At 27.3% G+C, this 15,098-nt stretch overlaps 2 protein-coding genes across 3 annotated transcripts; one reads left to right on the top strand and one right to left on the bottom strand.

Moving 5' to 3' along the window:
• The first annotated feature begins 2,026 nt into the window (after nt 1–2,026).
• On the top strand, nt 2,027–8,232 carry PRHA (pathogenesis related homeodomain protein A). 2 transcript variants are annotated; one of them, XM_028086316.2, is made up of 11 exons: nt 2,027–2,240; nt 3,354–3,908; nt 4,993–5,158; nt 5,288–5,411; nt 5,489–5,601; nt 5,713–6,051; nt 6,390–6,623; nt 6,767–6,856; nt 7,059–7,109; nt 7,524–7,763; nt 7,856–8,232. In XM_028086316.2, the coding sequence occupies exons 2-11, from the start codon at nt 3,376–3,378 to the stop codon at nt 8,108–8,110; spliced, it is 2,145 nt and encodes a 714-aa protein (XP_027942117.2). In that variant the 5' UTR covers nt 2,027–2,240; nt 3,354–3,375; the 3' UTR covers nt 8,111–8,232. The 2 variants fall into 2 exon arrangements, with proteins under 2 accessions (XP_027942117.2, XP_085522285.1); XM_085666159.1 differs by lacking the exon at nt 2,027–2,240 and adding an exon at nt 2,335–2,357.
• Nucleotides 8,233–13,899: 5,667 nt separating this feature from the next.
• Nucleotides 13,900–14,747, bottom strand: LOC114164767 (putative invertase inhibitor). The gene has a single exon (XM_028049528.2). The coding sequence runs from the start codon at nt 14,647–14,649 to the stop codon at nt 14,089–14,091; it is 561 nt and encodes a 186-aa protein (XP_027905329.1). The 5' UTR covers nt 14,650–14,747; the 3' UTR covers nt 13,900–14,088.
• Between the last annotated feature and the right edge of the window lie 351 nt (nt 14,748–15,098).

The raw sequence follows: 15,098 nt of genomic DNA on the forward strand, positions 1-15,098 counted from the left end.
AAGATTTAACATAAAAAAATTTAACATGTATATTGGTTATCTTATATCAATGAAAGTGAGAAAAAAAAATGTAATTTTTTATGACACTGTTCTGTTCATGTTACCATCCTTACTTGTAATTTAAATTAAATCAACTACAATTAAATTGCATCTAATTAATAAATCATGTTTAACTTTTGGTGGAGACATTTTAAGATTTTGCTTAGTTTTCTTCCATTTTTTTCCTTCATTCAATTTTACCTTGTAATTTCAACTGGTATTGGCAAGCGTTTTAATATGTTCATATTTATTATAGAACTTTTGTCATAATTCAAAGCTATTTGTCTTCATATTAAATAACACTTTTGAAAAGCGATTTGAATAAAAAAAAAAAAACTTATCTTAAATTGAATTTTTAAAAGAACAGTTTTAAGTGTTAGTTTTACAAAAATACTTTAAGAATTTAAATTAATTTTTAAAACTTATTCTGAAATAAATTTAAGGCAAATAAAAAGACATTTAATAAGATTTACAAATTGGCATATATTGTTATTTAATTTTTATAAAGCATGTAACTTAGTCATTTCTATTAATTTATATTTGTATATCTTACTTTTCATAATTCTATATTATACTAATTTATTATTATTTTGATTTTAAGTATTTATTGTTACTGAAAATTATTATACTAAAAAAAATTATAAATGAATAGTAGGTGGATTTTACTAAGATTTTTCAGATCAATTTTTTTAATGTAACCTATGCAATTAAAATTTATTTTAGTTTTCAGTGTTATAAATGAATGATGTTATATATGTAATTTAATAATATTTTATATAATATTTATTTTATTATTATTATTATTATTATTAAATTTCACTGTGTAAAAATGAAAATTTAAACCATTGATATGATCAGGTTCCTAGTCCAGTTTTAAAATAATTGTTAAATGTTGATATTTTACTTTAAATCTCTTACATGACATATTAAAACCATACAAACTTATATGTTTATACCAATTAAAACAATATTATTCTGTATTTTAACAAGTTATTACACACCACTTTACTTTCTAAAACATTATGATAGATATCGTCAAATTCATTACATAATGCAAAGACTAAAGTCATAATAACACAAATTTATTCTTGCATTTTAGCCATGGCTTATTTTTAAAAAATGCTTTTATTCCTTCAAATTTAGAATAATGTATTTTTTACCTCTTAAGTTTAAAATTGATTGTTTTCATCTCTATCAAGTGAAAAAGAGAAAACAAAAATAGACCTTATTCTACGACTTGTTTTTAATTTTATATATTTTCTTTAAATACTCTACACGTTTTGTTAAATTATCACTCTATTAGGTAAAAGTTGTAATAATACTTGTGTTAAACATAATTTATGTCATGATATATCCAAAATTTGAACAATAAACCACTTGGTTAGAAACACACTATTAGAATTTTATCATAGAAAAAAAAAATAATAACTATAAAAGTTAAAATATCAATGTAAAATTTGAGCAAAAAAAAATAAAACAAATTTATTAAACTAAAACCAAATTTAATTATTTTTTCTCTCCCTTTCTCAAATATAAGTTTGTGTCCTCTCACAACCCTACAACAAAGTAACCATTTTCTTTGACTTCCAAAACCACCTAATCTTAGATGAGTTTTATGTTCATAACGTGGAAAGAAGATTACATTTGGCAGAGATATTTGTAGATACTTCATTGAATTCATTCACACTGAAAACATTTAACACATTAAGGATTCGAGTTCTCCAAAGAACAAGTTTGTTTTTTGTTTGACTTGGGTAAAAGACACAGTTTGTATATAAATAAATATAAATAGAGGTTTTTAAATTTTAAATCAATAAAAAAATCTGTAATGTAATGTTTAAAAGAGTTATTGTAAATTTTCATAGATTTACCGTACATAACAATTAACAATGGAATGATAATATGAAAACAAAATAAAAATGTATCAGTTAATATAATATTTAATAGATACATAAATAAGTAAAGCTTTTAGAGGGACAAACAAAAACAAAAAAAGGAACACTTCTTTGTTACTGGAATAGTGATTGTAAGGTGTAACATACACACCAAAACAAAGGTTAGAGTTTAAAAGTGAAGAGAAAGAAAAGAAGCTTGCCGTTGCCGGTGATGCTTCCGGAACAGCCACACCATCTCCGGTGACTGTTCTGTACATTGGGAATCAAAGACCCAGTTTCATATTCAAACCATTCACTCAATAAAAGGTAAGTTTCACTTCTTTATTCAAAGTTCTAAGCTTAAATTCCTTTTTTTCTCGTGTGATACAGCTTCAGGGCAATTCAAAGTTCAGATCTTTACCCTTATTTTTTCTTCCATTGCAGGTTGGTTTTCTCTTATTGACCTTAAGCTCATGTGGGTTCCTTTTGTTTTGGCTTGGAACTTTGTGGGGCTCAGCTAAGTCTATGCCTTCGCGTTACTTTGTAGACCAATTGACCACACTAATCACTTAGCTTCTCTAAGCATAAAGTTCTTGTTTTTCTTTTATTGAATTGTGGTTGTGAGAGAGATTGGGGGAAAATTATGATTAGTAAATTTTGCGATTCTTTTAGCCTTTGAAGTGATCAGGTTCCTGTAGTCTTCATGCCTAAAAAGTTTTTTTCGTCATTGAATTTGTCGAGTGATTCTTGAATTAGTGTTCTTCTGTGTCTATTTCATGTGTTGTTGACCATGCAGTGCTTGAAATGGTTTCTGGCTCCTCTTGAGCTGAATGTGCTTGGCAGTGTTGCATCGGGGTTTTCTTGAACTATTTTGTGTAGGTTACCAATTACTATGTTGTTGATGATTGTGGCTTGATTTCTTGGTGTATTTTGAAGTGGGACGTCATCACTCATCATTACCCTTTGTTAATTTCTTACCCCCTTTTGAAATAGTCTTTCTCACTTTTTATATGTATTTGGATTGATTTGCTGCGAGTAAACACTATATTGGTTTGTCAGTTTTGGGAAAGGATAGTATATTCTCTCGGTTCTGTGTGAATTTGGTTACAATGATATCTTTCATCGCATGATTTGCTAATATGATGGATTCATAAAGGGTTGTAGTTGTGTATCAAATTGTTAATGATTTAATCAATTGCACTGCTCATGGTATTTCCTATTAAGCATTGTTATTTTATCTGTAGTATAAAATGACTTTGTATGGTGTATCTTAACAATGAAAAAGAAGTAATGCTACTGATTTTCATTTGAAAGTGCAAGGAATCATATCTCTGTGTGTTCTTATTTGTACAAAATACATGTTGGCACAGAAATATGTTGAGTTATTGGTTACTTGTACTTTTGAAGTCACTATTTATCAATTTTACATCTGTGCATCAGGCCTGATACATAATCAATTAATATGCGGGATGCGGAGAATTTAAATAAGAAAGGATCTGGAAAATCCAGTTACTCAAAGGAACAGATTAAGTCCAAGCTATTTTCATCAAAATTAAAAGCAAGTAGCACAAAACACCGAAGGAAGGAACACAAAGAGAAGTCAAGATCTCATAAACTCAGAGTTGGTACAAACACATCAAAGAAAAGAGTTGCTGATTCTTCTATCAAGGCACCACTTGAGGACTCTTCAAATAAAAAAGTGATTATTAGAAAAACTCTTCATAAAACTGATGGGAACTCTTCACGGATGGTGTCTTCAACAAAGCTACAAGGAAGAAAAAATCCTCATAGTTCTAGAAAAGAGGGGAATGGTGTTGATGAAGAGGCAAAAAATAAAAAACGTAAGAGGAACAAAAAGAAGAGCAGACAAAGGGACAGCATGGATCATGATGATGCTTCACGCCTTCGAAGGAGAACGAGATACCTCTTAATAAAAATGAAGCTGGAGCAAAACCTTATTGATGCTTACTCTGGAGAAGGTTGGAAAGGTCAAAGGTATGGAGCAATTTTTCTTTAGCATATATCTTTTTCTAAGTGTTTGATAAATGAAATGCCAATATTACTTTTTAAATGATTGAATGAGATCTAGGCCTCCCTTCTACAGTTCAGAAGAATGTGTGAAGGAATTTTTTTGGAGTAGGAAAATTGTATTCACTATATCACATTAAGAAAATTTAGATATGGCCCTTTTTACACTTGTAGAATAATCATGGAAGTGTTGTGTATAATACATAGTTTCTCCATCAATAGAAAATATATAATATAAGGAAATTATACAACTTGAGAAGAAAAGATACGAATTTCTAGACTCCAGCCATTGTCTAGGACAACTAAAAATTTGTTTACCCTAATTATTTTACATGTAAGCTGACAATTTGAGGGGAACAAACTTCGTCAAAAATGAAATAGGAAAGACAAACAATTCATAATCAACATTACCTTGGGATCTTTGGTAGAACCTGTTTATGTTTTGTGTTTACATGTGTCATGTCTTCTCAAGGATATTTAGAATGCTTTTTAGACAATTTAATTTGTCCTGGAGCTACTAACCTTCGTTGTGTTTTCAACCTATTTCTGTGTCTCGAAACAGTGAAAAATTACCAACGGAACAGAAAACAAAGAGAGATCTATAAATTTATACTTTTTTGAAAGAAATTTTATTTGAAGTTTTTGAAATGACAGTACATTTTAATATTATTACAAGAAGTAGGCTTTTATCTTATCATGGTTGCTTTTATCTTATAATGGTTCGGTTAAGTTAGATAGAAGATCATGTATAATTCTACAAGCAATAACTTTTAGAAAAGCTTATTTATGGCATGGTATCAGAGCTTTTATTGCCAAGAAGTCATGAGTTTGAACCCTGCCACCCATTATTTTAAGTAAATGTGAATTTCAGCCAAATGGTGGGCTTGTGCATTGTGGAAACACTTCAAGCTCACTCATGAGCCTTGAACTAATTAACTTAAGCTTTTGAGCAATGCAGTGTGATCTTTATTGAAAAGCAACAATATTTTTTTAGAATTCAACACTTTCCCTTGAGAAATAGTTTAGTGACTAATTATTGTTCCTGTCACAGTCGGGAGAAGATTAGGCCAGAAAAGGAGCTACTAAGAGCGAAAAAGCAGATTTTAAAATGTAAACTTAGTATTCGTGATGTTATACGCCAGCTGGATTCTCTTAGTTCTGTGGGTAGCATTGAAGATTCTGTCATTGCTCCAGATGGATCTGTATATCATGAACATGTGAGAAAGTATCAAAACTACATATACTTGTTGACTTTTACTGTTCTTATGTTGAATGAACTTATACAGAGAAGAGATGGTTCACCATTTCAAGAGCTGATTATATACATTTCTGTTTTCTTCATCTAGATATTTTGTGCCAATTGCAAACTACATGAAGCTTTCCCAGATAATGATATTATACTATGTGATGGCACATGCAATCGTGCTTTTCACCAAAGATGTCTGAATCCACCTTTGGATACTGAAAATAGTGAGTTCCTGTTTACAATAGTAGACTTGTTCTGTAATCTTTATTTAGAAAATAAATTGCTCAATTATACATTGCAGTTCCTCCTGGAGACCAAGGCTGGTTTTGCCAGTTTTGTGAATGTAAGATAGAAATTATAGAGTCAACAAATGCCCATCTTGGGACTCAATTTTCCTTGGACAGTAGTTGGCAGGTTTTTTACCTTAATAATCTCTTATCCACCGATTTTTCTGATTTCAACTTCGCTTTTGATATAGCTATTCTTACTGGTCCAAGTAATAATATCTTTCTTCCATGGATTAAGGATGTATTCAAGGAAGAGGCTGATATGCCTGATGGTCATATGGCACTTCTAAATCCAGAAGAAGAATGGCCATCAGATGATCCTGAAGATGATGATTACAATCCAGAGAGGAAAGAAGACAGCCACAGCATAAATACAGAAGGTGCTGATGAAAATGCATCCAATGATTCAACCAGTTCTTCGAGTTTGTGGTCTTTGAATGAAGAATGTCCTCCAGCAGATGACGACCTTAGTCGTCAATATTATTCTGTCAATAGCTTCATTGATTCTGATGAATCCGGTGAAATAGCATGCGGCCGTAGGCAGCGTAAAGCTGTTGACTACAAGAAACTGTATGATGTGAGTATCTAAGTTCTCACTCAACATAAGCATTTGTTCTCAAAGTAAAGTTCACAACCTCAGCCTCAAGTTGATAATTCAAAATTTAAGGCTTTTGTTAAGTCACCGCCTGCCATATAATAACTGGTACAAACTACAAAGTGTTTACCTTTCTTATGTTTAGGGTTGGAAAAATTTGTTTACAACACTGGTTTAAAAGTAATTCCAATTGGATGTACTTTTTGCCCTTTGTGCATATGGAAATTTTGTATTGTTTGTGCATGGAAATACTACTAAAAGATAAAGCTCCCTATTTTCTTCTCTGGTCATAAGTTTCATTTGATTTGACATGTTTTCAGGAAATGTTTGGGAAGGATGCTCCACCTTGTGAACAAGTGAGTGAAGATGAAGACTGGGGTCCTGGCAAAAGAAAGCGAAGAGAAAAGGAGTCTGATGCTGTTAATACTCTAATGACCCTGCATGAAAGTGAAAATAAACATCCCAATAATGAGAGCAATGATAGAATAAGAAAGGGCTCTTCAGGCATACAAATGAGAAGATCTTGTTTCAGAATTCCACTTGATGCAGTTGAGGTATTACTTGTGGCAATTCCTGTAGCCATCTTTCTTTATTGCCATTAACCCCCTCCTTTGAAATTCCAATTGACAACACATTTAGAAATAGATATATATGCTCAAATTGTGTCTGTTAATTGTTTTGTAATGAAATGTTCCAGAAACTTCGGCAAGTTTTTGCAGAGAATGAGCTTCCTCCAAGATCCGTGAAGGAGGGTCTTTCAAAAGAATTGGGACTAGATCCTGAAAAGGTTATCCCTTGGATTCTCTGGTTGCATCTTGTTTCTATTATAATCTGAATTCATCTGATAGAAGCAATAGGTTTGCTAAACATTAAGTATTAAACTGCAAATATTATACTATTTCTATCTGCAAGTTACTGGCATTGCTTTTGGTCTTTTCTTCTTGTTTTGATCTGTTCAAACTCTATTACTAATGTGTTTAGAAATGCAGGTTAGCAAATGGTTCAAAAACGCCCGTTACTCGGCACTTAAAACCAGAAGGGTAAGCTTTACCATTAACCTTTTGCTCTGTCCTTTTTCAGTTTATGAGTAACATTGTTTCTCTTTTATTTTATTTTTCTTTCTTTTATTCATAGTTTCTAAGAAATTCTGTGATATGTCTCCTTTGAATGATCATCATCCCTTGTAGACATCTTTTAGTGTTGATAAATTTGTAATCAGTTGGTGAATAAGATACTGAATGGTGGGAGGTTATATGATGAAGATAGGGATCCATTTGGCAATAGACATGATTTGGTACAAAACCTTGCATAACTTTATCATTAATGTTAAGAAGGTTTATGTATTTTTGTTCATATTAATTTGTTGATAACATAGCATCTTTTATTCAGGAATTAAGAAATTGTTTTGTTCTTCGAATTTAAAAAGAAGTCTGACATAAGTGAGTTTTGTTCAGTATCAATCAGAAGGAGAACAGCTTCAGAGTTTCACATCTCAGATATCAAAGCATTCTACATCTCCAAACATGGAGAAAGATGAGTTTCTGAGATCAGAAGTCCCCAAAATTACTCTGATTCATTCCCAGAAGGATGATCAAAGCATCACAGGACAAGAGAAAAATAAATTATGCAACAGTCTTTTGAAGAGAAGGAAGAAAAAACCATCTCCACCTCTGTCAAGAGAAAACAGCAACAAGGTACATTTCTTGCAAGAACACTTGAGAAATGGTGGCCTATGTTATTGGAAGTTCTATTAATAATTTGTTGTTTTCTGATGTTTTATGTTCAGGAATCCATGGAGATGAGTGATGATGTTAATTTGAAGAAACTTTTGAAAGAAAAGAAAAAAAGGGTAAATTTTGTATATGAAGGAGACTCTGAGATAGCAGAGTTGGAGTTTGAAAGACTGAGCAAAGTGAAGAGTAAAGTAGATAGCATGAAGCAAAAACTAAATGAAGTTCAAAATTGCAGAGCAAAGGGATCAACAAATGAACCCTCTATTATATATGTTCCCACAGCCCAATTAAGGGAAAAGGTTGAGTAATAATTATATTTTTTATTATATTTTTTTTCACATCATCTCATGATGTAAGTTTGTTGTAAATGAACATGTAACAATCTCTTATAAGTTAATAATATTAGGAAATTCCATTTAGTAATTAAAAATATTAATGAATACGTATTAAGTCTCCTAAACTTTTAATAAAACACTTAATGAATAGAGAATCTAACTAATTTGTTGTCAAAAAGGAATATCTAACTAACTTTGGTATTTAATTGAAAATTATGACTTAATAAATATTTAAATAAATGGTATTTAATATATTAATTAATCGAATACCAAAAGTTTAATAAAATATGCAATTTAGCTATTTTAAAATTAAAATCGGGACCTACCATATTTAAATTGAGTGTTAGTGAATACAATATCAATTTCAATTTGGACCTCATAAATATTTAAAATAGAAAGTTTTATTTTGACGAGAAAAATTGGGAAGTTTTTTATTAAAATATGAAATAGTTATAGTTAGATCATTTTTTAAAGCATAGATAATAATGACATTTTTTTAACAAATGGTTTTACGGTAGCTGAAGTTAATAGATATGCACATAATTGTATTGGTTACAGCCATAATTATTTATTTCAGATTGAATTTGATCGAAAACATGTAATTCGGAAGCATATTTCAAATTAGGTTTAAAATAGGATTATGAAATTTGAGATATAATTTTAAATTGCGTAATGTAAGTATAATTATTAAAACTTATAAAATCTTCACATGACAATTAACGTAAGTTGTAATAAGTGAAAAAAAAAAAGGTGTGTTTTATCAAAGAGAAAATTAAATATAATAGTTAGGGATTATAAGTGACGGTAAAAATATTTGCTGAATCTAATTGATTATAGTGAATATAATTGATTATAACAAAACGTCGAGTTAAAACGTCGATTTAAATATGTTTTTGATTTTAATTTTTTTTTTCAAAATTACAATTAGTTTATTTTTAAGATTTTGAATTAATTTAGTCATTGGTATTTAAAAATGTATAATTTAGTTCTTTTAAGTAAATTTTGTCAAGTTTATTTTACGTTTATTTTGTTACAATTTTTTATTTATTATTGAAGTGGAAATGTGTCAAATGGTATAAACAACTCAAATACTATTATAAAACGTCAAGTAAACTTAACAATATTTTGTTAAAAGAATTGTATTCACGTATTTCTAAAATTAGGTCAAAGTTTTGAAGAATGACTAATTCTAATTTTCACTAAAAGTTAAAGAAACTAAAACATATTTAATCCTAAAAACTTCTATGATCTCTTTGTTTTAAGAGATTGATCTACGATGATGTGTGACCACGATTAGCACGACGAAAAGAAAAAAATTAATAAAATACAACCCAAATATAATTTATCATATTAATATATATATATATATATATATATATATATATATATATATATATATAATTTTTAACTTAAAAATTTGTTTTTGTTTATAATAATAATTTATATAGTAATAATATAATGTAATAATAATAACATCAATAAATTATATTTTTGTAACTTTAAGTAATAATTTTATTTTTATTTAACATAATTTCTACTAATAACATTTAAATTTAAATCACATTTTTTCTCGAGGATAAAATGATAATTATCTAATTTTATTTGTTAAAATATTTTCTTTTAATTTATCATACATAAACTTTCATCTCAAATTATACCATATTTTTTTTAATCCAAACAATCTCATTTTTACCTCATTCTCTTAAATTCACTCAAATCTATTTTCCAAATCCATCTTCAAATTCAAATCCAAATAATTTAAATTTATTTAAAAAAATTGAAATTTTGTGTTTGAAATAATTAATATAAAAATAAATCTTGATTGTTTCTATTATATGTATATATTGCATTGTTATATTATTACACAGTTTACCAAAAGCATTTTAAAAATGATTTTTCAACCAATAGAACCAGGCTGGCTACTTATATTGGTCTTTCAAAATTAATTGCAAAAACATTTGAGAACATCATTCAATTCAATCAACCCCTTTCCAGAACTCATATGTTCTTTCAGGAAAATTATTGAATATTTTTAACTTTTCAAATTGAAAATCGTCATAAATCTTATTTCTCAAATGTGAGCAAGTAAGTTGACTTCTTCATTATACTATTATATAAGAAAAATCCCTTCTTTTAGTATTCATTTTGTTTCCAATTTTATTTTTTAAGTAATTTTTTAAATCAAAATAATTATTTTATCATGTTTAAATTTTAAATAATTTATTTTTTAAATCTAACCATTTTTTCTTCGATTTCTTCGATTTAATTATTTTTTAAACTAAAATAATTATTTAAAATAAAAAAAGTATCTTAAAAAAATCTACAAAAAATTAATTATATAATTATATCAATAATAATAATAATAATAATAATTTTATTACTTTTTATTATCATATAGAAAAACACAGCCATGCGTTTTTAGTGCAGTATAAAAAAAAAATAAAGATGTCAATTTATTTTTCGACTTTAGCAATTAAAAAAATTGTTTTTAAACTAATATTATTTTTAAATTTGGGGTTAAAAGAAAATTTTACGTAAATTCTAAGGATTAAAAAAATATTTAAGTAAACAAATTTATAAATTCATTTTCATTCGTTACATGTGTTATTACTTGCATAAATGCTTTTAGTTATATTAACAACAAACATAACACCCTTATTACTAAACTACTAATATATATATATATATATATATATATATATATATATATATATATATATATATATATATATATATATATATATATATATATATATATATATATATTCAGTTATTTAAAAGATTGAAGGACTATGAAAACTTAAATCTGAAGAAATAAAAAACAAATTCAATATTTATTTAACAACGAAGTGACACAAAATCTTATCTTTATTATTTTTTTTTATTCTTGTGCTTTTATTTTATTTATTTATATGTGGATTTTAAAATTGAATTTAATTATTGTTTTTTAACTATTTTTCATTAAAATTTGAATTAATTTACACATTTATACTAAAATGAATTTATTGATATGTTTCAATTATTGGAAAAAAATACATCTCACAACCATTATTTTAATATTTATTAATTTTCAAGAGTTAGTAAAAATGCTTTTAACATAAACATAAATATAACAAGTAACTATATTCCTAAGGAAAGTTAAGAATAACCTTTATCCATAACATTTATCTTTATTTATAACTAATGGTGTATGTGTATCTTCTTCTTCTTTTTTATTGGGGATTATTAATTTAATTTAAAAAATAAGTAAATTTAAACAAATGATAAAATAATTATTTTAATTGAAAAAATAATTAAATTTAAATTAATAATTATTTAAAAGATAAAAATAAAATTTTAATTATTTTAATTTAAAATAATAGTTACTTAAGAAATGTAATTGACTAAAACATATATGTACAGGGAATAATTCTATTTATATATAGATATAAATAACATACAACTTACCAAATAATATTCTTAGTGTAACATCTCATTTAATAGTATAAGCTAAGTTTAATTGCTCAAATTGGCTATTTTGATGGAGAATTTGGCTCCGACTTCAATTGCGTCTTAATTCTTGAAAAAAATGTCTTAATTAGATCATTTAAGAAAAAATGTGTCAATATGTGTTTTTTTTTTTAACTATTATTAGTGTCACATGGTAAGAGAATGTCACATGTCAATGTCAATAACAAGTGTCATTGTCTTGATTTCAATTTAGTCTACGTATATGTTTCTTTAATTCAAGTTAGTATCCACATATGTCCCTTTATTTAAATGTAATATATTTTTCTTTCAAAATAGAACAATATTGTCTATCTCCAATTTAAAACCAAATTTATTACTTTTATAAATGTTATACTATTATTTTTTCTATTAGAAACGACTTATAAAATCAAATCAAGTACTCATATTTATATAAAATGTAAGGGAAAAAGTCATTATTAATATGTTAACAATTAAAGAAAATGTAATATATGTTATCTTGAATTTAGATCAATTTTTTTATTTATATAAATGTTATACTGATATTTTTTTATTAAAACTAGCTAACAAAATTAGGTACATATTATTATTTTAAAATTTAAGAAAACATGGGTTAACAATTAGAAAAAATTTAATATATTAAAACGTCATTTTTAATAAAAAAAATTAATAACATAACATATATACAAATAATAAATTTATTTTGAATTTGGAGAAGGTCAATTATTGTTATTTTGAAGAAAAAAATTATGACAAAATTGAATGAGAAAAAAATATGTGTAGACTAAATTAAATCGAAAAGATATATGTACAAAAGAAATTGAAATTGAGACATAATATTTGACCGTCACTTACATGTGACATTACACGTGGTAATTTTTTTCTTTAAAAAGAACTTACATTGACATGTGATATGTCCGTTAATATTGTTAGTATTTTTCTTTTTTAAATGACTTAATTCAAATATTCTTTTTAAGAATTAAGACACAATTAAAATGTTTTTAGAAGAGACCAAATTCACAAACTACTTAAAATTCCCATGTGAAACGTTAATCAATGTTGTTTGATCAGAATGTCAGCTGTTAGGAAAATTTCAGTGTACAGTGAAATTTGGTATTTAGCCTAATAAAAAGGACACAAAGAATAGTGAAAATATTTACTAAAATATTCAACCATAAATTTACTTAAAAAAATATCAATTGATTTAAAAGTTAACATTTTACTTCAAATCTATAAGTCCATCTACTTAAAAGTTGTTATTAACAGACACGTAATTATTTATGAATCCTAAAAAAGTATTATTGTGTATTTATTAATTTTCATTATATGACAAATCTTATATCTTACTTAAAAGTTAACATTCTACATCAAATCTAGGTTAATTGACCTGAAAATTGTCACTCGATTTATGTTGAATCTTGATCAACGGGGCACAAAATTATCTTTGAATAACAAAAAAAATTATTTGTATTTATTACAATAAATAATAATGATAACATAAGACATTTTGTACCGGTAAGTAATGTTTTTAATGTTAAAAAAAATCTAATTATCCTAATAATAATAATCTATGTTAATATATAAAAATAATTTTCTCTTTTACATAGTTCATAATTCAAATTTATTGTTAACTAATTTTTTATAATAATCATTATATTTATTTTAAAAAAACCTATCATATATATTTTTTTATTATATTTGTAGTTTATATTTTAATATTTATATACTTTTTATTATTATTTTCAAACGATTATTCTTAAAATTAAAAAAATATAGATACACAGAGTAATAATAATAATATAATATAATGGCAGAAAAAACACAGTGTCCAATAATGAAACTGAGCATTTGTCTTTTTATTTGATTTCATGCATCCTATCCATAATTTAATTTCTCCTTATTTATTTGCTAATCCATATATAGTAAAATCTCCGAATAGTAATATTTATATAGTAAAATATTCATGTGATTTATAAAGTGAGTTAAAAATAGTAAAATCTGGCAAAGTATTTATGTATAGTTATAACTTAGACACACACTCTTGTTTATAATAATTTCAATCTATTGATTTCCAAATTATCAAAACATGCACGTGTGACTACTCAATATATTAATTATATTATTTCGCCATCTTAAGAAAAAATATGTTATCATGAAAGAAGGGTTGACAGTTATACGATAATAAATTTTCCTTGTTAAAATTAAAAGATGGTATTTTTCCAATATCATTGTGTATCTATTAGTATCACTGTAAAAGTATGAAAAAGTAAAGTTAAGGAGAGAAGAAGGAAACGTTTTGTGTAATTTCTGAAACACTCTTATTTATTTATCTGTTGAAGAATGCCTTCATGTTGTAGCACAAAGAAGAGAAAGAAAGAAAAAGTAGGGCAACAACATGCAGTTTAAGATTTTGATGCAAAAGATGAAGAAATGAGTTACAGAGATGGATGCATGCACAGCAAAAGCAGCAGAAGCAAAGGGTTTTAGAGTTTGATGGGATTAAGAAGGAGCTTGGTAACGGTGATGGCAATGTTGCAGAGCTTGCGGAAGGCGACACTTTCAATGGAGAGAATGTCGTCGTCGCCAGGGATGGAGGCATCGCATGTATCAATTGCAGCCAAGGCAGCTTTGAGCCAAAGTTGTGTTTCAGCTTTGGAATCAACCATGATAGCGGCAATGGAGTCCTCCAACTGGCTCTCTGCGTCCAAAATGGTCTCTTTGCAATCAGACAAACCTTGTTGGACATCAGGACTGAGCTTATCATCGTCGATCAAAATTTTTGTTTCGCCGAGGATCCCAGAAGCATTGGTGGCAGCAACCCTAAGGGAAATGATTGCCAAATCTCTTAAGTTTGCATTAGGGCTTTTGTAAGGATCCGAAGAGAGAACCTCAATGCAGAGGTTTCTGGTTGCAGAAAATGTGCATACCTTTTGAATTAAACTCTGTCCTTTAAGAGTTTCGAGTGTTTCAAGTGCTATGGTCTGGTGAGCCATTGCAACTATGCACAAAACCATCCCCCAAAAGAATTTTAAAGAGTGTTCCATTTTGTGTTTGAAAATTTGTGTTTGGAACGAAAGTTAAAGTTTTTCTTCTTCTGGGGGTTTGGTTTTGTGTGTTCCAAACCAGGACGAGGAATTACTGAGCCTAGGCAAGGATTTATAATAGTGTCTCCTCAATTCTTTATACCTAATTAAGAAGTTATTGTTTGTTCGATGCTTAATTTAACTATATTTGTTTTGTGTGGTTATTATTACGTGTTCCTCTCTCTTTTTTCGGGTTCTTTAATGAACTTCTGCAACTACATTGATCCATATCACGTATGAAAAGCATTTTCCATTCCGTTAACGTGTGTAAAATATTATATTCCATATATAGAAAATTCAATGGATGAAAGTATTGGGGAGTAGGATATAACCATAAATGTAAATTATAAAGTATCAAATCTTTAAAATTTAACAAGAATATATTTAAAGTATAGACTATAAATAGAAAA

The sequence above is a fragment of the Vigna unguiculata genome, chromosome 9, assembly GCF_037176805.1.
Source record: "Vigna unguiculata cultivar grain cowpea cultivar isolate G323 ecotype 2 chromosome 9, ASM3717680v1, whole genome shotgun sequence".
Lineage (NCBI taxonomy): Eukaryota > Viridiplantae > Streptophyta > Magnoliopsida > Fabales > Fabaceae > Vigna > Vigna unguiculata.

What these genes read in the sequence shown, in the direction of transcription:
- LOC114164767 (XM_028049528.2), bottom strand. Translation starts at nt 14,649, where the DNA reads ATGGAACACTCTTTAAAATTCTTTTGGGGGATGGTTTTGTGCATAGTT.
- PRHA (XM_028086316.2), top strand. Translation starts at nt 3,376, where the DNA reads ATGCGGGATGCGGAGAATTTAAATAAGAAAGGATCTGGAAAATCCAGT. An exon ending in ACCTTTGGATACTGAAAATA is followed by an intron (nt 5,412 to 5,488) that starts GTGAGTTCCTGT and finishes TATACATTGCAG; the next exon opens with TTCCTCCTGGAGACCAAGGC. An exon ending in TGGGACTAGATCCTGAAAAG is followed by an intron (nt 6,857 to 7,058) that starts GTTATCCCTTGG and finishes TTAGAAATGCAG; the next exon opens with GTTAGCAAATGGTTCAAAAA.